At 40.1% G+C, this 26,934-nt stretch overlaps 1 protein-coding gene across 5 annotated transcripts in view; it reads left to right on the forward strand.

Moving 5' to 3' along the window:
- kmt2bb (lysine (K)-specific methyltransferase 2Bb) overlaps nucleotides 1-26,934 on the forward strand; it is a 104,636-nt gene that overhangs the window by 75,063 nt on the left and 2,639 nt on the right. For all 5 annotated transcript variants that reach the window (XM_080851058.1, XM_080851059.1, XM_080851060.1 and 2 more), the window contains exons 31-36: nucleotides 4,110-4,213; nucleotides 5,102-5,236; nucleotides 12,434-12,686; nucleotides 23,859-23,966; nucleotides 24,186-24,269; nucleotides 26,334-26,463. In XM_080851058.1, coding sequence (XP_080707184.1) covers nucleotides 4,110-4,213; nucleotides 5,102-5,236; nucleotides 12,434-12,686; nucleotides 23,859-23,966; nucleotides 24,186-24,269; nucleotides 26,334-26,463 — 814 coding nt within the window. The remainder of the gene's footprint in view (nucleotides 1-4,109; nucleotides 4,214-5,101; nucleotides 5,237-12,433; nucleotides 12,687-23,858; nucleotides 23,967-24,185; nucleotides 24,270-26,333; nucleotides 26,464-26,934) is intronic.

Here is a 26,934-nt window from a genome sequence, read left to right on the forward strand (position 1 = left end):
TTCCAACGGTATAAGATTTATTGCCAAGAAGCATTGTTACAACAAAGAAATAATCTACCAAACACAAATTTCCTTACTTTTTGTACTATGTTTATTAGGCAGATGGTTTTAATGTTGTGGCTGATTGGTTTAAATTGCCACATATAGCACCACTGTTTTTATAAAGTATTTGGGGAAACATTGACATCCATCCAAAGATGCTTTGTTGACTTATTTTTCTTTCCCAAACTCGACAAGCACATTTTCTTCCCTTTGTGCAGTTAGTGCCAATAGTTTTCCGCCTCAAAAAAAAGCAAATTCTGTGCCACGTTTTTGGTGATTCCGTGTTTTCCGCGTCAAAAAAAAAACAGCCTTAAAATGCCTTTCCGCACGTTAACTGTATGAAAAACTCTGTTGATAGTGATGTTGCCTAGCAACGCTGTCTGCGTGCGTGCAGCTCCCTCAGTTAAGATAGTGACGAGTTCCGTTTGTCGCCAAGTAGTTGACCGTACTGTGCCTTATACATTTCCAATGCTTAAATCATCATTGTTCGACCTGTATGTGAGGCATTATGTGCATACCTAATGAAAGTAAGGGTTTTCATGAAGTTGCTACTATGATGGATCGTGTATTAAATACCAAATGTTGGGCTACCTGCTAGTGCTATTAGTAGTGATTAGCATGCTAAGTGGAGATTTAGCTATGTTCTGTTCTTATGTTGATACGCTGTAATAAAGATGGGTTCAATCCTGTTAAGATTTCGACTGGATGAGATATGAATGAGATCCATGGTGCCTAGTGTAATGTCCACTATTATATGTATCTAGTATTATTAGTTGTGTAATTGTTATTGTGTAGCTCATGTTAATGTAATTCAGTGCAGTGCTAATTAGTCCCCATAAAGAAGACTGCTTTGGTAACTCAGTGAATAATACGTGCCCTTCTTAGATTGTTGTTTGCCAGCCATCAACAGAACAGAAGACTTAACATTTTTTGTTTTTAATGCGATTGGGAAGATAAGAAAATGAACGTGACTACCGTTGAAAAGGGGGGCGTGGCCGGAGCAGAGTTCAGCCCTGATGTGACATTTTCTGACTGTTTTTGTTCTTTAATTAATGTTTGTTCATTGTTGCGATCGTTGTTGTGTTTATTTAAAATAAATTCAGTCTTACAGGGTAAAATACATGGGGTTTTGGGCGATTTTGATGCACAAAATTATGCTTCCGTTTGAAAAGTTGCAATTCCGTTTTCAATGGTCCATTCCGTTTCAGATGGTCCATTCCGCGTATTCCGTCCGTTTTCCGTTTTCGCAGAAAACTATTGGCCCTATGCACTGGCCTGTTCCTTCTCTGTCCACATAGAAGGCATTTTCAAACGCTGCACCACTTAACAATGAACCAAAGTCAGTGCTTGCTGACCTAATGATGTCCCCTACCAGTTGCAACTACAATTCAGGGGAGAAAACCTGCCAGGGCTTTGAATAGTCAACACAACATAAGTGACAACGTGCCCCCGGATCACTGAAACTCTCCAAAACTCACTAATTAACTGATTACGGCTAAATCTCAAGGCCAGTTCAACTGAAGACCATAGTCAGTAGAAGACTGTAAACGCCTCGAATCACACACTACTAACGCCTCGAATCACACACTACTAACGCCTTGAATCACACATTACTCACGCGTCGAATCACACACTACTAACGCCACAAATCACACACTACTAACGCCATGAATCACACCCTACTAATGCCTTGAATCACACATTACTCACGCGTCGAATCACCCACTACTAACGCCACAAATCACCCACTACTCACGCCTCAAATCACACACTACTAACGCCTCGAATCACACACTACTAACGCCTCGAATCACACACTGCTAACGTCTCGAATCACACACTGCTAACGCCTTGAATCACACACTACTCACTCGTTGAATCACACACTACTCACGCGTTGAATCACACACTACTAACGCCTCGAATCACACAGTGCTATCGCCTCGAATCACACACTACTTACGCCTGGAATCACACAATACTAACGCCTAGAATCACACACTACTAACGCCTTGAATCACACACTACTCACGCCTTGAATCACACACTACTCACACGTTGAATCACACACTACTAACGCCACGAATCACACACTACTAACGCCACGAATCACACACTACTAACGCAACGAATCACACACTACTAACGCCTCGAATCACACACTGCGAACGCTACGAATCACACACTACTAACGCCTCGAATCACACACTGCGAACGCTTCGAATCACACACTACTAAAACCTTGAATCACACACTACTAACGCCTTGAATCATTGAAAAGTTAAAAAATATAATACCCATCGTCAATAAAGTTTGTTTACATGAGATGTACATACAGCCGCGGAAAAAATTAAGAGACCACTTCAAAATTATCAGTTTCTCTGGTTTTACTATTTATTGGTATGTGTTAAAGTAAAATGTACATTTTTGTTTTATTCTATAACCTACTGGCAACATTCCTACCAAATTTCAAATAAAAATATTGTCATTTAGATAATTTATTTGCAGAAAAATGACAATTGGTCAAAATAGCAAAAAAGATGCAGTGTCTTCAGATCTCGAATAATGCAAAGAAAACAAGCTCATATTCATTTTTAAACTACACAATACTAATGCTTTAACTTAGGAAGAGTTCAGAAATCAATATTTGGTGGAATAACCTTGATTTAAAATCACAACTTTCATGTGTCTTGGCATGCTCTCCACCAGTCTTTCACATTGCCGTTGGGTGACTTTATGCTACTCCTGGCGCAAGAATTCAAGCAGCTCGGCTTCTTTTCATGGCTTGTGACCATCCATCTTCCTCTTGATCACATTTCAGATTTTTTTTTATGGGATTCAGGTCTCGAAATTGGGCTGGCCATGACAGGGTCCTGATCTGGTGATACTCCATCCACACCTTTACTGGCCTGGCTGTGTGGCATGGAGCATTGCCCTGCTGAAAAAAACACTTCTCAGAGTTGGGGAACATTGTCAGAGCAAAAGGAAGCAAGTTTTTCTTCCGGGACAACGTTGTACTTTGCCTGGCTGAGGTTTGTAAAAGACCATAAGAATTGAACCAAAGCCAACTGGAGGGTCTCCTAGTTCGTCTTCTCTGATGAGTCCAATTTCACAGTAGGTGCAAGACTCTGTGGCTTGTAGGCCTCTCCAGGTCTTCGTCTAACCATCAGACGACCATGTGTTGGGCAAAGCTGAAAATTGGACTCATCAGAGAAGACGAATCAGGATCAGGACCCTGTCATGGCCAGCCCAATTTCGAGACCTGAATCCCATAAAAAAAAATCTGAAATGTGATCAAGAGGAAGATGGATGGTCACAAGCCATGAAAAGAAGCCGAGCTGCTTGAATTCTTGCGCCAGGAGTAGCATAAAGTCACCCAACGGCAATGTGAAAGACTGGTGGAGAGCATGCCAAGACACATGAAAGTTGTGATTTTAAATCAAGGTTATTCCACCAAATATTGATTTCTGAACTCTTCCTACGTTAAGGCATTAGTATTGTGTAGTTTAAAAATGAATATGAGCTTGTTTTCTTTGCATTATTCGAGATCTGAAGACACTGCATCTTTTTTGCTATTTTGACCAATTGTCATTTTTCTGCAAATAAATGATCTAAATGACAATATTTTTATTTGAAATTTGGTAGGAATGTTGCCAGTAGGTTATAGAATAAAACTAAAATGTACATTTTACTTTAACACATACCAATAAATAGTAAAACCAGAGAAACTGATAATTTTGAAGTGGTCTCTTAATTTTTTCCGCGGCTGTATAATAAAAACAAATATATATTTTAGGTAACTATTTAGTACATCATCCACATTAGTTTTGATTGTATGTGGTCACATGAAGGAGAGATAATCAGACCTGTGCAGTTTTGTGCTCAAGGTTGGAAATGCTAAAACAATTTGCAAAATCACACTAAGTGTAGTGTGATTTCTAGGTAGCCTGCTAGGTTAAGACAAATAATGTAATGCCTCTTTAAATAATAATCACACAATTTTCAATAGTTCATCTAGGTAAATGTATAGCTTGCTCAACCATACTTTTATCCATTTCCTGTAACAGGCCTGGACCTTGGGACCGTTTGGCCATGTCCCGGGCTGGAGACAAACTACATGCCTGGGAAAGTGCAGGGCGATACTCTATGACTGACTGGAACAAGTACTCAGGTAAGCTACACACAAATACAACCCATTGTGATTTTCTTAACGTGTGGTAATTCATAGTGAAAACGAGGAACAAAATATTTAAATATGTCCTGGTCTCAAACCTCAGAATATAACCAAAAGAAACACATCTGTAATATTAAGGATCAAATACTGGTTGTAAACATAATTTTAAGGAAAACTATGGCACTGTTTTAAGTGGAAGATGTGAAGATCTCTCTCTGAAACAGTTTAGGGTTTACTCTTACAAACAGCTAATTGACCACAACATAAAGGTGCACTAAGAGCCCAACCTCTCTGCTCTTTATAGGGTTAGGGTAAGGGTCTTTATGTCCCCTGTGAGGACAACCCAGTCCAGAATCTTGTACATTATTGAAAGAACATCATAGGTCAAATTCCTACAATTTATCTTGGCAGTGGAAAGTTCATAAGTTTGCTTTTATTGCAAGGCAAGACATCAGAAGTATGTGTGTGCGTAATGATCAAAAATGTACTCTGCATAGTTTTCACTAAAAGGCCTTTCAGGCTTCACAGCCTTTTAGTCGCTGAGTTGCAGTTGCAGGCCGCAGGTGAAAATCGTTGCACATTGTGAAATGAACCATGGCTAGTCACGGATAAAAGATCATTGTGTTTTGACAGATTTCATAAACCACTGTTGTACTGTATTTTAACTGAACCCTATTTTAGTTATGGTTGCAATACATCATAGGTGTTACTGGGGCTCTGGTTGAAGGTGTAAGACGGAGCATGTTGGGAAAGCAAAAAGCTGATTTTTAACCAGTAGTGAATTCCTACACCTTCACACCAGCAACAAATAGCTAGTCTGAAAAAAAGTTCACACAAGGCTTCGACCAGTTTGCCGATCATTAATTGTCTTATTTTTTCTACTAGGTCCCACTTATTCATGCGATGAGCTGCCACCATCCGATTCAGAAGATGAAAGCAAGCCTAACCAAGACCAGCCACACCTACGCTTTGAGATAGTCAGTGATGATGGCTTCAGCGTGGAAGCAGACAGCATTGAGGGTGAACACTTGTCGTCTATTCGGCATTTTATTGTTTTATTGACCCCCAGTATATTTTACCATGTCAGTTGCAAATTGGAGTTGTTAGGCAGTAGCTTCACCACAACTTAGAAAAGCTTAAAGTAGACACTGATCCTGGATCAGATTCATTACTTTTATTAGATGAAGTCTGAATTCAATTCAGTTTTATTTATTTATATTGCGCTATTACCAGTAGACTTTGTCTTATGGCCTTAACCCCTAGAGTAAGCACAGTAGCAAGGAAAAACTCCCATTTAACAGGAAGAAACCTAGAGCAGAACCTGGCTCAGTGGAGTGATACATCTGCTTGAGGCCCAGGAATAGAAGGGGGAAGGGGTAAAGGGGTGAAAGAAAGTGAGACGAGAATGAAGATAAGGCAGATAATTCATACATAGAATCAAGAAAGTACTTAATCAATGTATACATGTAGCAGGTATACATCATGTGTACAAACAAGTTGCAGGGCATAGAAAGGGGGAGAGCAACGTAAGAGAGTAAATACAGCATACACATATAGTGGTCTGAGGGGGTCTTATGTACTCATTGGGCCCTATCTTGCACCCAGCGCAATTGACATTGTCACCGACCCATGTATCATTCCTATCTTGCACCCGGCGCACAGCGGGATTTTCCCTCCAGAGGCGCGCGTCGAAATGAACTTGCGCCCAAATGTGCGGGACGGAACAGAGAAGGCGTTTCTAAGGCGCAAGTGGTATTTTGCAGTTTCAAATCGACATTGCGCCGTTGACCAGAAAAAACCTAGTCTAATGTCAGAGGCTCATTGTGTAGAGTCTGTGGCGCGTATTCAGACGCTATTTTAAGGACGCGTGCTTGGCCGCACAGTAGGCTACACTTCACTTCTCTCGTCTACACGAGAGATTTACACCAATTTTTTGGCAAGCCATATATAATTACAAGGAAAATAAAGTATTTACCACATGAGGAAATCATTGTGATATCCATATCCAAGATATTTTAAAAATAGGCATACATCTAGCGTACACATTGACCCAAATGATTCAGGTTAATTGTAATGCCGGTTCTGATGTCTGCCATCTCCTGGCAGATGAGCTGGGGACACGTCAGGTCTTGTCCGACATGCTGGGGAATTCATACAATTTTCCGTGACACCCGACAGCCAAGAGAGGGCTAAGCAGGCGTTCTGGGAGAAGTATGGGTTCCCTGGCGTCCTTGGCGATATAGACTGCACCCATATTCACATACGTGCCCCCCCAGTGTTTTACACAACATTGCCATGAATCATTGATGTGTCAATGACATAAATGAGGACTTTAGAAGACGTGAGGTTGGACTGCATGTGCCGATGGGTGCAATATTATTACCATGCATACATAACCTAGTGATTCACTGAGGGTGAACCCAAAACATCGGAAAGTATGTTTTTGTGACTTTTATTTCAAATATGTTGCCACCAAAAAACGAATGCTAGTAACTGAAAAAATACAAACGAGAAATGAAAAGTAGAAACATTTCTCCAAACAAGCATGGGAAAATATTGCCGTGATTGTTTCTGGTAACACACGTTCTGGTGGCCTCACGGCCAATGTTCCCTCTAAGCTGCGCGCGCACAGCCGCGCAGGCCAGTCGAAGAGGCCGCGCAATAGATTTTTCAGACAGCGCACATTTTTCAGACGGCATAAACGATTTTTTTTTAGGGTTTAAAAATCCGAGCATCAAAGGGGATGTAGGCTAGGTAATAAACATTTAAAATACTGACATGTCTGACAACCACGCCGGATGTGCGTTAGAATGTTTACATACAAAATGTCCTTTAGCTCTCTTGCCGGGCTCTGCTCCAGCAGTTATAGACTACCATGGCGAAAAGAAAGGCAGAGCAGGTGCCCCAGAAAAAGGTCTGCCTAACGTTTAAAACATGAGCGGCTAGATGAAATAGTCCAAACTGACTCAGGTAGGATAAAACTTTCAGACATATTTACATATGCTCGGAGGCAAACGCGAAAAGAGTTCGCTCGTGGGAAAACATGCAGTGAACAAAAGTGACATTATTCTGTTTGTCCTTTAAGTTTGTGAGCACTTGGATGCCCGCTTCCCTGAGCTGAGTTAAAAAGTTTGTTCAGCGAGAAGGCAGCAATCAGTTGAGCGAGTACAAAACTGATGGCACCCAGGCTAGAGCTGAGTAGGCTTCCTTTGAGCCGGACACGTTGGATCGTGCAGTTTGTAAATTTGATCATGGGCTGAATGACGTGACCAATCTTGCGAAAAGGTTCGAAGCGCTTCTGGAGGAAGTTCAGGGGCGGAGTGGGACACAAAAATCCACCGGGACTATTCTGACTGCACCGGCCCACAACGTGCCCAAAACTGGCCCAACCCATCCCCTCCACCTCCCATATATTAACTAGCCTACACAAACAATTATTGTTAGATTTAGTGTTGATGTGTGGGTGACAGACGTGTTTATTTGTATATGTACATTTATGGAAATACGGAACAAATCGCGTCCCGTTTTGGCTCAAATGTTATGCTAGTTCGCAACAATGTGTCCTGTCAACTCACTCGCATCACCAGTTGACGGCTGGTTGAATAAATCCGTAATTCTTGTACATTTTGATGCACTCTCCTCCAGCATCAGCCTCTTTTTCAGTCTGGCCTTTTCGGCCCCTTCTTTCTCCTTTCTCTTATGTCCCTCCATCAGGTCCGCTTCACCTGCTCTCTCTCCCTGATAGCCGCTAATTTATCTCCCTACGCTCACTTGATAAAGGCAGAACGATACGCATTTCCCATGAGGCTTTGCTGCGACCATTGTACAATGTATGAACAAAAAAACGAATTAAATCGCTGGCCAATTTATATTTGTGGTCATGAAAGTAATGTAGCGTCTGAATAAAAAGAATTACATCAATATAGGAGGCTAAACAAAAATCAGTAGGCTGGATTAATGAAAGTGAGTTTAACACCCACCATGAGTTAGAAGTAGAGAGACAAAAAGTAAAATAAATATTGGTTGGACCGCTATTTCGTGTAACTCTCTGAGAACTTAGAGATTTTCACGCGACCAACATTAAGTACATGACAACTAAATAGGCCGCTCATGAACTTGACACGGATGCGAAGGCTGGCCTGCAGGCTGCTTCACGTGAGTTCATTTGCCGACCGGCCCACCGGGAAAAGTCCCGGTGCTCCCGATGGCCACTCCGGGAGGAAGCATAATATGCGGTCCCGCGACGCATTTGTCGAATTCAAGTTCACGGTAATTGAAAAAAGGTGGTCGCTGAAAAGTGAGCATTTTCCAGATCTGGTACAACTTCTTGACATTTGTGGCACTGGCACATTCCAAGCATCTATCTCCGACTGTGAACGCGGTTTCAGTCTAATGAATGCCACGAAGACAAAATCGTGAGGCGAGAAGATTTGAAGTAGAAATTTCCAATATTTTCAATTAGACCTATTAGGCCCTATTCAAAGTGATCTTGATAACTGCAACAACATTTTGACATATGTTTAGTCAGAAAGGTGTGTCTTCCATAGGCCTGCAGACAAGATGAGCCACACAGCCAGATAGGCCTAGCTCCCTCAATGTAATTCAAATGACTTGTTTTGTAGCCTAGTTTGTTGCAAACCACTCCAGTTATTAAATTATTTATAAAGGCTACCTTTAGGAAAAATTACACCATAATTACTATATTTCTTGTAAAGCACTGCATTAGCATTGAAGCATGAAGTTCTACTTAAATGTTGTACCTGCTGAGAAATGACTAAACACCTTGGATACTTTTATTTTGTGTGTATATATATATATCATTATCATTCATAACCAGTGAACCAGTCATAACCTCCCTAAACCTTATTTATTTTCAACCAAAGATCCTTTAAGTTCAACTAAACTGACTGGTAAAACACCATCATTAAAATGTTCCAAAGTCCAGCCATTATAAAGGATATTGAATAAATATCAACCTTGTAGACATATTGATGAATTTGCTGTCATCTCTAACACAGGCTCGTGGTCATTTTCGTAGGTCGCGTGGTTTACGAATTGCTCACAGTGCTGAAATGTGCGCTCAGAATAAAAAATATTTGTTCAGTGCTGAAAAAAATTAGAGGGAACATTGCTCACGGTCTTCCTCCAGGTAATTCCGCCATTATAATAACAAGCCGCTATGGAATATGCGCTCCTCGCTCTTAAAGGGAATGTGAGATGACGCTCTGATTGGTTTATTGCATATTACGCCCAAACCACACCTATGGCTGAGTAACCTCCTTTGGACCAACCCATTTGACATTTGCGCCGGGCGCAAGTGTGTTTTTTCCGCCGTTATAATAGCAAATGCGCCATAGAGCCGCCCACACAGCTACTTGCGTTTGGCGCTGTCCTACTTGCGTTTCTGATCGTTAAAATAGGGCCCGATTGTGTTCTTATTGTACTCTGGGTTGAGTGAATGCGTGTGATAGTACATATTAGTTAAGTCATGTTTAGGCTAGCCCTCAGTAGACGTAGGCTATATATCTATTTAGAAATTAACCAGAAGGAAAGAAAACATTTACAGGTTATAAATAATAATTACAAATGAAATTACAAATTAGAAATCTCTGACAGCATATCCATTGCAGACGCATTTTGCAATCTCCATTTCACAAAAGGATGTGAAGTAGCGGAACTGTGTCAAATACCGGCACGTCTCAAATATCGACCAAATTCGGCGTTGACATGTTTACATTCACTCTCCTGATCAACTTCGGGTAACTATGGATAGAAACGTAAGCTCCCACAAAAATATGGCATTTAAGCTTTACTTGTGGAAAAAATGTACTCTGTAGACCTAATTTAAGCTTGCACTTTTGTGTGTACCTAATAGTGTGGAACACTCAGTGGCGCGACGAATATTTCGTTTGGTCTTCAAGTTGTACCGTCGGATTAGTTCTCTCCAAGATGAAGTTTAACTGTCATTTTAAACTGTCATATCAAATGCCAAAACAGATACCATGACGTAATGTACACCGCGTTCCACATTATTATGCAAATTGGATTTAAGGGTCATAAACATTTATTTTTTTGTTTTTCAATTAAAGTCATGGGTGGTATTGTGTCTCAGGGCTTATTGAATGATTGAAATCAATCTCAGACACCTGAGATAATTAGTTTGCCAGGTGAGCCCAATCAAAGGAAAACTACTTAAGAAGGATGTTCCACATTATTACGCAAGCTACATGTTTCAGGCAAAATGGGGAAGAAAAGGGATCTCTCTGCTGCTGAAAAGCGGCAAATAGTGCAATACCTTGGTCAAGGTATCACAACATTGGATATTTCCAAAAGAATTGCGCATGATCATTGGACGGGGAAGAAATTTGTCACTGATTCACAGCACAAGTGGGTTCGTTCAGACAAAGGCAAGATAAGGAAGATGTCTGCCAAACAAATGCGTAGGGTTAAGAGAGCAGCCACTAAACTGCTATTGAATAGCAGCAAACAGGTGTTTGAAGCCGCTGGTGCCTCTGGAGTCTCGCGAACTTCAGTATGTAGGATGCTCAAGAGGTTTGCAAGTGTCCTTAAACCTTATTCGGCCACCCCTAAACCCAGCTCACAAGCAAAAAAGGTTGCAGTGGGCTCAGGACTTCATAAAGACTAACTTTCAAACTGTTTTGTTTACGGATGAGTGCCGTGCAACCCTTGATGGTCCTGATGGATGGAGTAGTGGATGGTTGGTGAATGGCCACCATGTCCCAACAAGGCTAAGACGTCAACAAGGAGGTGGCGGAGTCATGTTTTGGGCCGGAATCATGGGGAGAGAGCTGGAAGGCCCCTTTAGGGTCCCCGACGGTGTGAAAGTGACCTCGGCAAAGTATGTAGAGTTTCTGACTGACCACTCATGGTGTGGCCCCCATCTTACCCTGACCTTAACCCCATTGAGAACCTTTGGAGCATCATCAAGCAAAAGATCTATGTGGGTGGAAGACAGTTCACATCCAATCAGGTGCTCTGGGAGGCTATTATGGCATCCTGATGAGACATCAAAGCAGAAACAATCAAAGAACTCGTGAGTTCAATGGATGCCAGAATTGTGAAGTTGATATCAAAGAAGGCGTCCTATGTTAACATGTAACTTCACCTGTTAAGATGTTTTTGATTAAAACTTTTTTTGATTTCAGTAAATATGGCCTCCTAATGCTCCAAATTCAACAAATGACAATTTTTAGTTCTTTACAACCTATAAAACGTCTTGAAACTCCGAGACTTCGAAACTCTGCATAATAATTTGGAACACTGCATTTTGAGTTTTTTGATTTTGAAAAAAATACTGTTATCATTGGGAGGTTTGTTCAATACAATTTGAATTATACTCTTACAGTTGATGACTTGAAAATTATACTGACTGAATGTGCATAACTATTTAGGAAAATCTGAGCAAAGTGTAATTTGCATAATAATGTGGAACGCGGTGTAAGTACGGATGCTCACAGAGATCAAATCCGATTACTTTGGTCGTTTAGACCCATGTCAATATGAAAGGCACTAGTTGAGAAATTGGACGGAAGAAGTTCGCCTTCCGTAGTTGCGTTTAAAGTTTAACTTAAACAAAGTTGAATTAGATAAAAATGTTGTATTTCCACTAACAATAGTACAATTACAATACCCTTGTATTGATGTCTTAATTTTTAATACATAACATACATAATCACGCCATGTTTGTTTTGTGCATGTTTAAGTGAATAGACTGCACCTACAACTGAATCAGGTCAAAGAAAGCCCACAAAATACCCTAATTAAACAAAAATAACACTAGTGAGATTAACGTTTTCTTGTCTAAACATATTGTGACTAAGGCATTTGTACAGAAATTAAACCAGGATATGTCAAAGCAAGAGGAAAAGCATATTATTATCACAAATTCAACGTGGTAAGTGGAACAAAGTGGGAGTGTGCGATATTTCACCCATTTAAAAACTTACGAAAACGTGTCACCGTTAACATTAACAGAAATATTTAGAAATATGGTTTCTTGCGGTGTTAAACGAGTCATACAAGTTGAAAAGGACAAAAATCTCTCTCGAAAACCGTTGGTTTGGGTAGGTTTATAGCTAACGTTAATCTATAAATAGACATAGTATAGCGATTTCTTAACAAAGTGCCGATATTTAACACAGTTACGCTAGTGGTATTCTTTGACCTCATGGTTTTCCTTTCTTTCTTCCTTTCTAGTGGCTTGGCGGGCAGTGACAGACGGTGTGCAGGAGGCGCGTGCTGCCCACCACCTGAAGCAGCTGACCTGCATGGACATGAGTGGTGCCCAGATGGCAGGCATGCTCCATGATGCAGTGGTGTTCCTTGTGGAGCAACTAGAGGGGGCTCACCATTGTCTGCACCACAGCTTCCGTTTCCATAAGCAGGTGACACAAGAAGAGGACCTGCCTGTCAACCCAAGTGGTTGTGCACGTGCTGAAGTCTATCTACGGTAAGTACTAATAGTGACAAGAACAACTTTCAATATATTCAACTTCTTCGAGTATAGCGCCTATATCTTATATATCTTATAACATAACACTGGACTTTGACTTGACAAAATGTATCCTACAGACAGGCTTTTTGAAAAAATATTTACAAAAGCAAATTCTAAAGACCGTTTTATTTTCTTAAACTGCTAAATTTCCTTATCAGCATGATTTACACCAGAGATCTAAGTGGTCTACCCTTTAAACCGGACCCCAGACAATGGATGTGTAAACCAGTCTTCCCGGTAGAAAACCTGGACTACCTGGTAAAGAAATAAAATATAAAACCAGACGTCTGGCGAGCCTATTTCCAGTCCTCGCCAGCTACAATATGCCCTCTTCATCTATAACTGCTTACTCCCAACTAAACTAAAAACAGTTCTCCCAACTAAACTAAAAACAGTTCTCCCAACTAAACTAAAAACGGTACTCACAACTTCCTCTACGTATCTGCTCCCAAATGGATTGTGCGGAATAGCAAAAATTATATTTTTATTAATGAATAGTCTTTCTTCCCTATATTCTTGGACTTCACCAATCCACAGGAAACTTGGCATGAGTGTAGCCCCACATGGCTGATGCGGTATATAAGGTTTGTGTTCCGAGGTGGGCAAGTCGAGTAGGTTCAAAGCACTTTTTGGGCTCTAGCTTGACAATCGTTTCACAAAAAATGGATAGCTACACTACTTATGTATTAGCCCAACACAAACGCTAGTAGACTATGTAGCTATGTTTACGCATTTTTATCTTATGAAGGTCTATATTGGTTTAGAATACAAATGAGGTGAAGTAGCATATTTCTGTGTTTTTTTTTGTTGTTGTAAAGAATGAGACATGAGGTAGTTGGATATGATTAGCAATGACTATTTAGGCTCCTCTTCCCAATGCTGAACGCCCTCTGGTAGACTAATGCTTCAGCAGTAGGCTAGTCAGGCAGTGCACATTCGTGTGTTTAGGAGGGGTGGCTTTGGAGGAGTTTGAAGGAAGGGCTGGGATTTTCTTTTAGTTGTATGCTTTTAAAATCGTACTCTTACTGGTTTTTCCAGAAACACCTTTCCTACCTTCAAACTAATAACGCCTGTTGTTTCATCTTTGTGATTTTTTTTTAGTTTTTGAGACATCTACATGATCATGATCAATACTTTCCAAAAAAACCTGATATAATCTGAGCCATGTCTCCGGCCCTTCTGGTTGATTACCCGTGCACTGTAGGCTGTAGTGGGCCGTTGAATGCAATATCCAAAATGGCATTTAGTAACTCCCAAGTATTTGGCCATTTTGGAAAACTTACTGGAAGAATAAAATGTATATTGTTACTAATATTTAAGCTAAAAATGTACTGTATTGAAGCAATGTATAATTACTAAATATTTCATGCTCTATTTTATAGTAAAATCACGTTGAAAATACATGTATTAAATGTAGGGCTGGGCAACGTTTACAATTTTTAATCGCGATTAATCACATGATCCCTGATTAATCACTATTAATCACATTTCTATATGCAAAATCCAACAATCAATTCAAAAGTAGTGTATAGCGCACTTTTATTTTAAATGTTCTGCCATATGAACAAAGGTGCCATAACATTTGTTGTGCAAACACTTCCAACATCAGCATTTTTTTATAGAAGCAGTTTAATAAAATAAATACTTTATGTAATTCTCAACTTAAACAATGTTAAACTAAAGCTTATTGCCACTGTGGTGAAGCACCAAAAGGTTCACTGCTGGCAGTTACTGCGCCGTACGTAGTCTGCCGAAGCCTCGCTCCACTGTCTGTTTCATTGAATGATTTGCATGCAGGGCTCGAAATTGACTATTTGGTTAACCAGCAAACATGGCTGGTACATAAAAAAAATTACCAGCCAATTACATTTAACCAAACCACTGACCAAAATTATACCTGGCATTTCAGACCTCCTCTGACATTGTTTGACATAAACAACCTTTACCTATGCTTTTAATATAATTTAAGTCACTCTCAGAATGGAAAAAACAAAATCAACCCATTTTACTTTTTTAGTTTCTATAGCACCAGAACTAAACAATGGTCTCAAGGCGCTTTACAGCCCAGAGCCTGAAATGATCAAATAAAACAAAAAACTTGTGTTGACAATATTACAACTTAATTCCATGTACTTGATGGCTGGTTTCCATGTAATGTAACTAAACAGCCTGGTTATGACGTTGTTTCTGCCATACCTCTTTTGATTTTGCATTGTTGGCTGACGTTTGTAGCTCGCTAGTTAATGGCAACTTCCCATGCTAGCTAGCACGTTAAAATGAGTTAGCTTAACTTATCGGGAGCCGGGAGGACAGGGGATATCATTGCACAACAACAGAAGATACAAGCTCAAAATTTTATTTTCGATAGTTGATTTTAATGTCATCCTGATGTGATCTTAATGATGGATCCAATAGGGTGACGGGCTAGGATAGCCAGCTGCTTAGCTGCTGCCAACATCATTCAGAGACAACGAACTTCTAGATTCTAGCTAACAGCTAACCGGTTAACGCCCACTGACCTTTGCTGGAGGTGATGCACAGGCAATGAATTGCCACATTATTCGAGAAGTTTAACTTTTGTTTATCTGTGTTAACTTGCGTGTGGTCAACTATTCAAGTATATGTCTATGCCCTTTGTTTATCCACCCATTCTTTTCTTTTCCGGTTGCGAACTTCAAGATTATAGCTAACAGCTGACCGGTTAACGCCCACTAACGTTAACCTTTTTAGCTTTCATTTATCTGTGTTAACTTGCGTTTGGTCAACTATTCAAGTATGTCTTACCCTTCTCCAGGTTTGTTTATCCGCCCATTCTTTTTTGGTTGGGCAGCAGTCAGCAGCAGACTTTTACAAAATAAAAGCCTGTAGGCAACAGACTTTTACTATAATAAAATAAATAATAAAACCTGCGTTAACGCGCAATCAAATAATTGTCTGCATTAATTAATTGATGAATTAACGAGATAACAACGCGTTAACTTGCCCATATAATATATGATAAAACAGGTAATTAAGGTAAATGTATCAAGTATGAACTGATATAGCAATCCCTCCATTGTTTTAGAGTTGCAATTCATCATTCTGACAGAAAATCAGATCTTTAGATCACTTTAGATCTTTCAATTTGGAAATACAGGATTGGTGGTCTTCCTGCCGAGCATTTCTTTTTGTTTTATCATTTATTTATTGAAGGAATTGCACTATACAGGTTATCTCGAGCAGTATCTCAAGCATTTTTCCTCCATGTTTTCATTCATTTTTTTAAACACGAACAAAATTACCCTCACCCACCCTCCCCATTCACCTCTTGGCAGTTAGTATGTTCATAAAGACAAAAACTGAACTAAAACATTTCTCAGTCATGAATGTACATTCTTACAGCTATGCATCAATATTATTCAAAACATAGGCCCTCATATGTCCATAACACCGTTATTGGCTCAAATATAGTAAATACTTACAATGTGTTGACCATTCTGTGAGGCGATCAAATATCAATAGGAAAAGAAAATAAGCAAAAAATAAATAGGCAATGAATAGATAGAAAAATAAACAAATAAACATCTAGGAAAAGATAGAGAGGGGGGAGGGTCTCAGTTACAATTAGGGACACTCACCCAGTGGGCAACTCTTTCAGACTTTCAAAGTACACTTCAAATAGAACCTTTCCACAGACCCTCTGAGTGTAAATTTGATCTTCTCCAGCTTTAGAAAAAACATTACATCTTCCAGCCAGACCGAAGCTGATGGGGAAGTAGAAGATTTACAAACTAACAAAATTCTTCTACGGGCCAAAAGTGAGGTGAATGCAATGATGTCTGACTCGTTTGCATTTAAACCCAGGGTTTCATCCGCTACACCAAATATTGCTATAAGTGGACAGGGTTCCAGCATCACTCCAAGAGCCTTGCTTAGCGTTTTAAAAAATATTGCCCAGTAACCTGAAAGTTGGGGACAAGACCAGAAAGAATGAACTAGGTTGGCTGGAGAAAAAGAACATTTATCGCAGCTAGCGTCCGTCTCTGGGTATATGCTGGCAAGCCTTGCCTTGCTTAAATGAACTCTATGCAAAACCTTAAATTGAATAAGCCCCAGTCTGGCACATGATGATGAAAAATGTACTCTTTTCAGTGCCTTTACCCAATATTCCTCTGGCAGATCTATACCAAGCTCATCTTCCCACCTACCTTCATATTTGTTTAAGCTTTGATCTTCAAGAGACATCAACTGAGAATAAAGTAGAGAGATTAGACCTTTATTCACAAAGGTGAGTAAGTTTGTCCAGCACTGTAACGGCTGGGAGATCGGGAAAATTAACAAATGTACTCTTACCAAAGTGGCGAACCTGTAGATACTTAAAAAAAGAACTGCGCGGAAGGTTATATCGTTTACACAAATTTTCAAAACTGTCAAATATGTTATCTATATATAGGTCTAGATGTATATGAGACCGTTCAAGCTCCATTAAACGTTGAGTCAAGTGTAGAGGGAAGGAAAAGATGGTTCTTATTAATCGGGCCCAGAACTCCTCCACTGCTTTCGGAGCTGGCGCCGCCTCCACACCATCTTTTCGCCTCTCTGCTACCACTCCAAACCGGCTACTACACTCCTCGTACAGGATGGCTCCCAAGAAGTTAAGCTTGGATTCCACCCGGCCATGGAGAGAATGCTCCAGGAGGACCATGATGTCGTCGTCCAGCTTCTGCCAGACTGCAGACTCGTTGGCTTTTGGCCACTTGATCGCCTGCCTCCGCCCGGGTTCTTTCTTCTCCCTTCTCTGGGATGCTTGCTGGTAGTTGACCCTTGATGTTCCTGGTGTGTTTCCGGTGCCACTCTGCACGGGACTGCTCTCCACCACCGGCCCTTCTGCCTCCTGCCTTCTGTCAGCAGCGTTGGATCATTCTGCTCTGTGGTTTGAGACCTGGCTTCTGGTTCCTAGTGTCTGACCTGCGGTTGCAGCGCACTGTTGCTGCTGACCCCTTGCTATGCACCCCTTCTTTCCTTGGTGGATTCGCAGTCCCCTGAAGGATGTCACCTTCTCCCACCCACACCTGCATTTCCTCGTTATTCTAGAATCTTTGTCTGGTTCCGTTCCAGTCGTTGCCGTGAGGTCTGTCCGTTTTGGCCTTTCTTCTACCCCGCCTCTCGGAGGGCCATCGGGTTAAAACAGATCAGTCTTTAATGACCCAGGCTGGGTTGCACCAACATGGATTAACTCTTAAACTAGGTTTAAACCAGGTTTGTCTTAATCCAGTTGCACCAAATTTAAACCTAGTTTAACCTTAGTTTACAATTAATCATGGGTTAATCTAACCCTCTGGCCATCTCTGTTTAATTTCCATTTAAATCTAGATTAAATTTAAATCTGTTGCACCAGTCATTTTAAACTTGATCTAAACCTGGATTAGCATTTTAATTTAAACCACCCCTGGAGGAGGTTTATCTCTGTGTTATTGACAACAAATTATAGCCTACTTTCGTCATTTTTGCCACGTTATTGCTGCAACTAACGGCGTTAAATAGTGTGATAACTTACTACGGTGAAAGCAATAATTGGAACCTGCTATTCCTAATATTTACACCCTATTTACATGTTCACAGTCACAGCAGTTCATAATCACCACATCGATTATAAAATAAAGCTAGCGACGTCATCTAGTTCGTCATCTAGTAATTTACTTGCAGCTTCTGTGGCTGTACTGTCATCTAATAGGCCATCATCGTCGTAGGGGTTAGGGAGGGGGGAAATCTGCTGTGGGATCATATCAATGATCTTCTTTGACATTGGTGGTGGTCCGCCGCCGGTTTGAAATTGACCGCCACATCTTTTTTGGCTTTAGCCTTGTGGTTTTTCCGACAGGCTTTCAGTTGTGCCCTGTCCCTCATCTCTTTGATAGCCATTGAAGCGCTTAGCTAACTGGTCCCAGTTCCTCTCCTTCTTCTCTAGTGTAATGCTGTCAGTCCTCATATCCTCAATTGTAACCCCAAACTCCTCCATCAACTTGGTCCGCAACATCTTTTCAAATGTTGAAAAGTTTGACCCTCTTTGACGTGCCATAATAGCTAGCTAGCTGGCTAATGTAACTGTGTTTATTAGCTATAGCCGCTAGTAGGGATGCGTACCGGTACGCCGGACCGGCTCTGGACTTGTAAAAACGTTTAGGTCCAGGTCCAGAAAAACCGAAACCCCAGTGATTCGGTACTGGACTTGTAAAAAAATCTAGCACTCACATACTATATCCTTTTCGTTCAAGACCATCTTAAACCTTCCATAGGTCGCGGAATTCGCGGTGGAAAAAGTCATTCCTATACCGTTACGCACCCAGACCGAAATGTCACGCAGATTTCGGTGCCTGAGCCGATTTAAATAAATAACAGGAACAAATCATGCAGCTAAATCTTAAAAACTTATGTAAAATGTTGTCTTATAAACAGGAATTATTTCAGGCTGCAACATGAAACACAGGGGCTGCTTCCAAAACAGTAGAAAACTAGCGATAGCTAACTAGCAGTAACGTTAGTGGTGTCACTATGATCTATATGAATTATTTTGTATTTTTTTGCCAGGCAGATTTCGTGGGGCACTATCACAACTGCCCTAGCTCCCGATATAAACTTTGTCCTGTGTTGCTCATTGGTGTTTTCATAGCAACAGTCTTATGACAATGAAGAGCAGGCAGCATTTCACAGAACAAGAACAAACAGAGCTAGCCATAAACCTTTTAACAGAGAAAATACCGAAAGGTAAACGGTCAAAAGTGTGGCTGTATTTTGCACAAAAAGATTCAAACATCGCGACGTGCAGCAAATGCAAAAGAGGGGAGAAGGTCAACAGCAAATCAGCAACCTCAGACTGACAAATAAACGGAGATCACAGCAAACGGATCCTAGTCTCTTAAAGGGGAAGTGCACATTTTCTCGTACTCAGTGTGTTCAAGTAAAAAGATTAACTATAAACAGATAGAAAAGATAGGTATCAGAAATGGTGAAATTCCATGAAATAAATAATACAATACAAACAAAATAATACATTTTTGACTCCAAAGGCAAATATGCTCATATTTTTGCAAAATAAGTTTGAAGCTGTAGTGTGTGCATAGTGTGTGTGTGTGTGTTTTTTGTACTTATTTATATTTATTTAAGTAAACTATAAACTGTTGTTTACAGTTAATATAATGTTCATAGTTTGAAGTAAAAAAAAAAAAAAAAAAGCTGTAGTTTTAAGCCAAATGTTTTGTATGTATTTATATTAATAGTATACTTTAAACAGTTCATATATTCAATTATGCCATGAGTTCGGGTCCGGACTTATTAGGTCCGGACCTGAACCTAAACCTCTGGATTCGAATTCGGACCTGAACCTGAACGTGGGTTTAGGTATGCATCCCTAGCCGCTAGTGGTAGGCTAAACCATAGACATATATATGTCTATAGGCTAAACGGTAACAAACCGTATCAGTAACTGCATTTATTCAAAAAGCAGCTAGTTTAGGGAAAAAAACTGATGCATTTATTTAAGGCTATTTAGTTCCCTAATTGTTAAACAAACTTGTCAATTTGTTTACATTTCGTCGGAATCCATCATGGCGGACATCGAACAAAAACTAATCCTGTTTTAACCCTTGTTTAAACTAGTTTAACTAATCCAGGGTTAATTAAGATGTGCAACACAACTCAGATTAATTATAAACCAGTTTAAACCTGGATTTACTAAACCTAGATTAACTCTAAACCAGGATTAATTTAATCCATTTTGGTGCAACCCAGCCCCAGTCTTTAATGGCCTTGTCATGCTTAAAAGTGACCAGGTGCCAAAAAGAGCCCGGGTTACTTAATGTTGAGTTTCGAAGGAGTTTTTAAGCATGACAGCCTTCCTGAGGTGGTTGTGGTATCATGTACTTCAACTACAGCTCTAGTCACACTTCACTATATATAAAGTACATCATTGCACTACTAGTCTGCTACTGAACCTTGTGAAATGTGGGCCATTAAGCATGTTTTCTCATTAACACTATTTAAAGTAGCATATCGGATTAATTGCTAATCGCTAACGAGATTCTAGCGGTCAAAACTAGCGAAACCTCTTGAAATATGTTTACTTTGACACTTTAGCAAAATAGTAAGTCAATAACTGTCGTAACACAGTCAAACATCAAACAATTGCAACACAAGACAAAGCAAGACAGCAAATAAGCTACTTACTAGTTAGGCAGACAGTAGAAATCGGGCGGCTTCAGGCAAAACTACAAAACGAAGTTATATGCCTACAGACCCTGGTATGGCAATGGCACAGAGGCGATTCTTCATATTAAAAGTCATTGTAGCGGCCCAATTTTTTTAAGCTGTTATTTTAAAGTTAAACTGCTTATCCTAACCCTTACCCTGAAGTACAATAAGGCCGAATCTCGATTCTTCCCCTTGCCCCTTTTTCTTTGTCTTTGTCTTTGTCTTAACCCTAGCACTTGCAAGTGTAAGGGCCAAGGGCTGAAAACGTTCCCCTATGAAATGAGACGCCACTCGGTTTCGGGTACGGCACTTGGCGTCCCTGGATAATACAGGATGGTACATGTAAAGCACAGGTCGATGTCTTCAAACAAGTGCTGTCATTCACAGATATCAAACGGAATTCGCGGATAAGTTATCTGTAGACATGCGTGACTGTATGAGCTATGAAACTAGCGATTTAAAAAAAAGTTTCAATTATGGTTGCAAATATACAGCCGCGGAAAAAATTAAGAGACCACTTCAAAATTATCAGTTTCTCTGGTTTTACTATTTATTTGTATGTGTTAAAGTAAAATGTACATTTTTGTTTTATTCTATAACCTACTGGCAACATTCCTACCAAATTTCAAATAAAAATATTGTCATTTAGATCATTTATTTGAAGAAAAATGACAATTGGTCAAAATAGCAAAAAAGATGCAGTGTCTTCAGATCTCGAATAATGCAAAGAAAACAAGCTCATATTCATTTTTAAACTACACAATACTAATGCTTTAACTTAGGAAGAGTTCAGAAATCAATATTTGGTGGAATAACCTTGATTTAAAATCACAACTTTCATGTGTCTTGGCATGCTCTCCACCAGTCTTTCACATTGCCGTTGGGTGACTATATGCTACTCCTGGCGCAAGAATTCAAGCAGCTCGGCTTCTTTTCATGGCTTGTGACCATCCATCTTCCTCTTGATCACATTTCAGAGGTTTTTTATGGGATTCAGGTCTCGAAATTGGGCTGGCCATGACAGGGTCCTGATCTGGTGGTACTCCATCCACACCTTTACTGGCCTGGCTGTGTGGCATGGAGCATTGCCCTGCTGGAAAAAACACTTCTCAGAGTTGGGGAACATTGTCAGAGCAAAAGGAAGCAAGTTTTTCTTCCGGGGCAACGTTGTACTTTGCCTGGCTGAGGTTTGTAAAAGACCATAAGGATTGAAGAAAGCGGACTGGAGGTTCTTCTAAGTTCGTCTTCTCTGATGAGTCCAATTTCACAGTAGGTGCAAGACTCTGTGGCTTGTAGGCCTCTCCAGGTCTCCGTCTAACCATCAGACGACCATGTGTTGGGCAAAGCTGAAAATTGGACTCATCAGAGAAGACGAACTAGAAGACCCTCCAGTCCGCTTTGGTTCAATCCTTATGGTCTTTTACAAACCTCACCAGGCAAAGTACAACGTTGTCCCGGAAGAAAAACTTGCCTCCTTTTGCTCTGACAATGTTCCCCAACTCTGAGAAGTGTTTTTTCCAGCAGGGCAATGCTCCATGCCACACAGCCAGGCCAGTAAAGGTGTGGATGGAGTATCACCAGATCAGGACCCTGTCATGGCCAGCCCAATTTCGAGACCTGAATCCCATAAAAAAAACTCTGAAATGTGATCAAGAGGAAGATGGATGGTCACAAGCCATGAAAAGAAGCCGAGCTGCTTGAATTCTTGCGCCAGGAGTAGCATAAAGTCACCCAACGGCAATGTGAAAGACTGGTGGAGAGCATGCCAAGACACATGAAAGTTGTGATTTTAAATCAAGGTTATTCCACCAAATATTGATTTCTGAACTCTTCCTAAGTTAAAGCATTAGTATTGTGTAGTTTAAAAATGAATATGAGCTTGTTTTCTTTGCATTATTCGAGATCTGAAGACACTGCATCTTTTTTGCTATTTTGACCAATTGTAATTTTTCTGCAAATAAATGATCTAAATGACAATATTTTTATTTGAAATTTGGTAGGAATGTTGCCAATAGGTTATAGAATAAAACTAAAATGTATATTTTACTTTAACCCATACTAATAAATAGTAAAACCAGAGAAACTGATAATTTTGAAGTGGTCTCTTAATTTTTTCCGCGGCTGTATATACGACTGTAAAGAGCACAAAACTAGACTGTCGTAATTGTTTTGTGGACGGTACATGTAAAGCACGGATCGATGTCTCCAAAGCAAGTGCTGTCATTCACAGATATCAAACGTAATTTGTGGATAATAAAGTTATCTGTACACATGCATGGAGTCAGGCTAGTCCTAGCAAGCTACCATATAATCCAATGAAGTGGTGGCATACGCGCTAACTGTAACCTAAAACTACTGTTTGAAAGCTTCAGTTAAGACCTACAATACTCTGCATCGTTCGTGTAGCACATTTCAGATCAAACCGAGTCATTATAAACATAAAAAGTTGTGTAGATAGCTTTATTCATGTAAAATATTCCTCGCTTCAAGCAGCCATGTTTTTTTTTTTAATTCCGGAGCTGGTTACGCTGTGTGCTCTGGGATAGCACTTGGAGGAGCAAGTAAGGTCTCGGATCATCTTAACTCCAAGGGGTATATAGCCCTCAATCTTATCCCTTAATCTTGATCAACTTGGGTATTGAGACACCACTAGCTCTCACATGAACGCGCAACTTCAAGGGTAAGGGGGAAGATAAGGGGCAAGGGGAAGTATTGAGATTGGGCCTAACTGCATAATGCTACTTTTAAGAGAAAATACAGGGCAACTAACCTAAAGCACCAAAGTGTGGTTATTGTTAATAATAATAATGTAACAAGCATAATAGAATTGTAACCGTTGGACTGCCTCTTCCTTTCCCCCCTCAACACATACCCTGACTCCAATGTTACTTCTACTTCCAGGAAGTCAACTTTCGATATGTTCAACTTCCTGGCTTCACAGCACAGGCAGCTCCCAGACATGGGGCCCTATGATGAGGAGGAGGATGACGTCCCTCTGAAGTCTATCAGGTGAGCAGCTGATCCTCACAGTCAGGCTGTAGCCTTGTGTCTGGGACCCCAACATTCAATCTCTAAGGGAAGCATAGGTTAGAGTATTCTCTCTACTGATCCTCACAGTCAGGCCGTAGCCTTGTGTCTTGGACCCCAACATTCAATCTCTAAGGGAAGCATAGGTTAGAGTATTCTCTTCCCTGTTAAATCATCTCTTTTGGTTTTGTTCCATGACAGACGTGTTACAAACCAAGAGCTGCCAATGGCCATGCGATTCAGGCATCTGGAGAGGACATCAAAAGAAGCTGTTGGCGTGTACAGGTAAAGGAGGAGGCCTGATGAATGCTTCTCTTCTGTTTCCTTTGTTTTAAGAGAATAAGAGTATGATACTATTATACAGACCATACTATTATAAAGGCCATACTATTATACAGACCATACTATTATACAGGCTATACTATTATACAGACCAACCTATTATGCAGGCCATACTATTATACAGACCATACTATTATACAGGCCATACTATTATACAGACCATACTATTATAAAGGCCATACTATTATACAGACCATACTATTATACAGGCTATACTATTATACAGACCAACCTATTATACAGACCAACCTATTATGCAGGCCATACTATTATACAGGCCATACTTTTATACAGGCCATACTATTATACAGACCATACTATTATACAGGCCATACTATTATACAGGCCATACTATTATACAGGCCATACTATTATTCAGACCACCATACTATTATACAGACCACCATACTATTATACAGGCCATACTATTATACAGACCATACTATTATACAGGCCATACTATTATACAAGCTATACTATTATACAGGCCATACTATTATACAGACCATACTATTATACAGGCCATACTATTATACAGACCATACTATTATACAGGCCATACTATTATACAGACCATACTATTATACAGGCCATAGTATTATACAGACCACCATACAATTATACAGACCATACTATTTTACAGGCCATACTATTATAAAAGCTTTTCTATTATACAGGCCATACTATTATACAGACAATACTATTATACAGACCATACTATTATACGGACAATACTATTATACAGGCCATACTATTATACAGACCACCATACTATTATACAGGCCACCATACTATTATACAGGCCATACTATTCATGACTTTAAGAGTTTGAGAGTAATCTTTCCACTATTATTAACCCAATTAGTAATGACCAATCTCAGTTATTCCTGCATGAGTGTGAGCTGAGCATGTGCCATTGACGTGACATGACGAAGTGAACTACTCAGACAGCAGTGCTTTATTTAATGAAGACATTTTCTGTTTGTCTAAAACCAGCAAGCTAGCTAACTTGGTTAACATTAGACTGCACCAACAACTAAAGCACTTATCAAATTCAAAGCACATTGTGTCTATGTATATCATATGAAATGTGCTATATAAATAAACTTGAACGTACGTCCCCCAAAAAAACCTGCCATATGACTTTCTAACTTTGTCAAATGCAATGTTTTTATATATAATAAAGTTCATTATTACACGGCTCTTCTTAATGCTGTAGAATGCTCCATTCACTTGAATGGGGCTTCCCAACGTTCTGCGGTCAACTATTTTCCGATAACTGACCGTTGCTATGCACTTAATGACCGCTGTCAAGGAAAGTGGCCTTTTTGCCTCTGATTCACATCTTTCGTAGCACTCCGCAAGTAGTACGGTAACTTATCAATGGAGTTTCAGCGGACGGTTGAGCAGCTGTGTTCTAAAGAATGTTCAACTGTCTTTGAAGTTCAACGTCTTTGGCAAACTATTTCTCTGCTTTTTAACACTACGTATAGTAACAAAAACAAATACATTGTAAAAAGACACACTGTGTTGTCATTTTTTTAGTTTTAGCCGTATAATAAGCGGGATAATGTATAGAACGCCGGTCATTGTCGGGAAAATAAGCCCCTTCACGGTGAATCAACACCCCTCCGCTTCGCGTCGGGGTGCTGTTCGCCCTGTCGGGGCTTATTTTCCCGACAATGACCTGCGTTCTATACATTATCCCTTACATAACAGTTATGTTTAGAAATATTTTACAAATTGCCTTCTGGGATTCACATGGGTTTTTGCGTTAGCATTTCTGAAATTCTGCGATGCTTCATCTCAAACACAGAAGGGTGATGTAAACCAAAAATGCCCAGATGCAGCTGTAGACCTAACACCACCTACCAATACAGCCCAAAACTCTGGTGCTAGCTCCACATCAAAAGCACACAGTTGGGGTAAATCTAAAGCTGTAAAGGAATTATTGTGAGCTATTGGAATGTACTGTAATGTCACCATTTTCTATTTCTCTGAAAACAGGTCTGCCATCCATGGGCGTGGACTGTTCTGCAAAAGAAACATTGATGCAGGAGAGATGGTCATTGAGTACGCAGGCATAGTCATTCGCTCAGTGCTAACAGACAAGCGAGAGAAGTACTACAACAGCAAGGTGAGCACTACTGTGGATCAGTGTTTCCATTCCCTGCTAATTGACCATTTTTAGCTGTCAAAATCTGTAATTGGTTGAATTTAAAAAACCTTCACAAAATGTACAGAAAGGATGCTCATACAAAACATGCTTATCCATTTGAGAACAGTGTAGCGTTAAGGACAAACTGAACCTAATCATGAAATCATCCATTTGAGAACAGTGTAGCGTTAAGGACAAACTGAACCTAATCATGAAATCATCCATTTGAGAACAGTGTAGGGTTAACAACAAATATAACCTTACCTTTGTTGGCATGTATTACAAGTTGCTATTAAAACATTTTCTGGACATGTTTGATGTCATCAGCAGCAGAAAAAACTGTTGCTCATTGAGGTAGTCTGGATTTGATGTAGTTTAGTGTAGTCTGGATTTGAGGTGGCCTTTTTATAGGAGTATAGAAACAGCCTAATTTCTGACATGGTTGCTCTT

Source organism: Sprattus sprattus, assembly GCF_963457725.1.
Source record: "Sprattus sprattus genome assembly, chromosome: 14".
Lineage (NCBI taxonomy): Eukaryota > Metazoa > Chordata > Actinopteri > Clupeiformes > Clupeidae > Sprattus > Sprattus sprattus.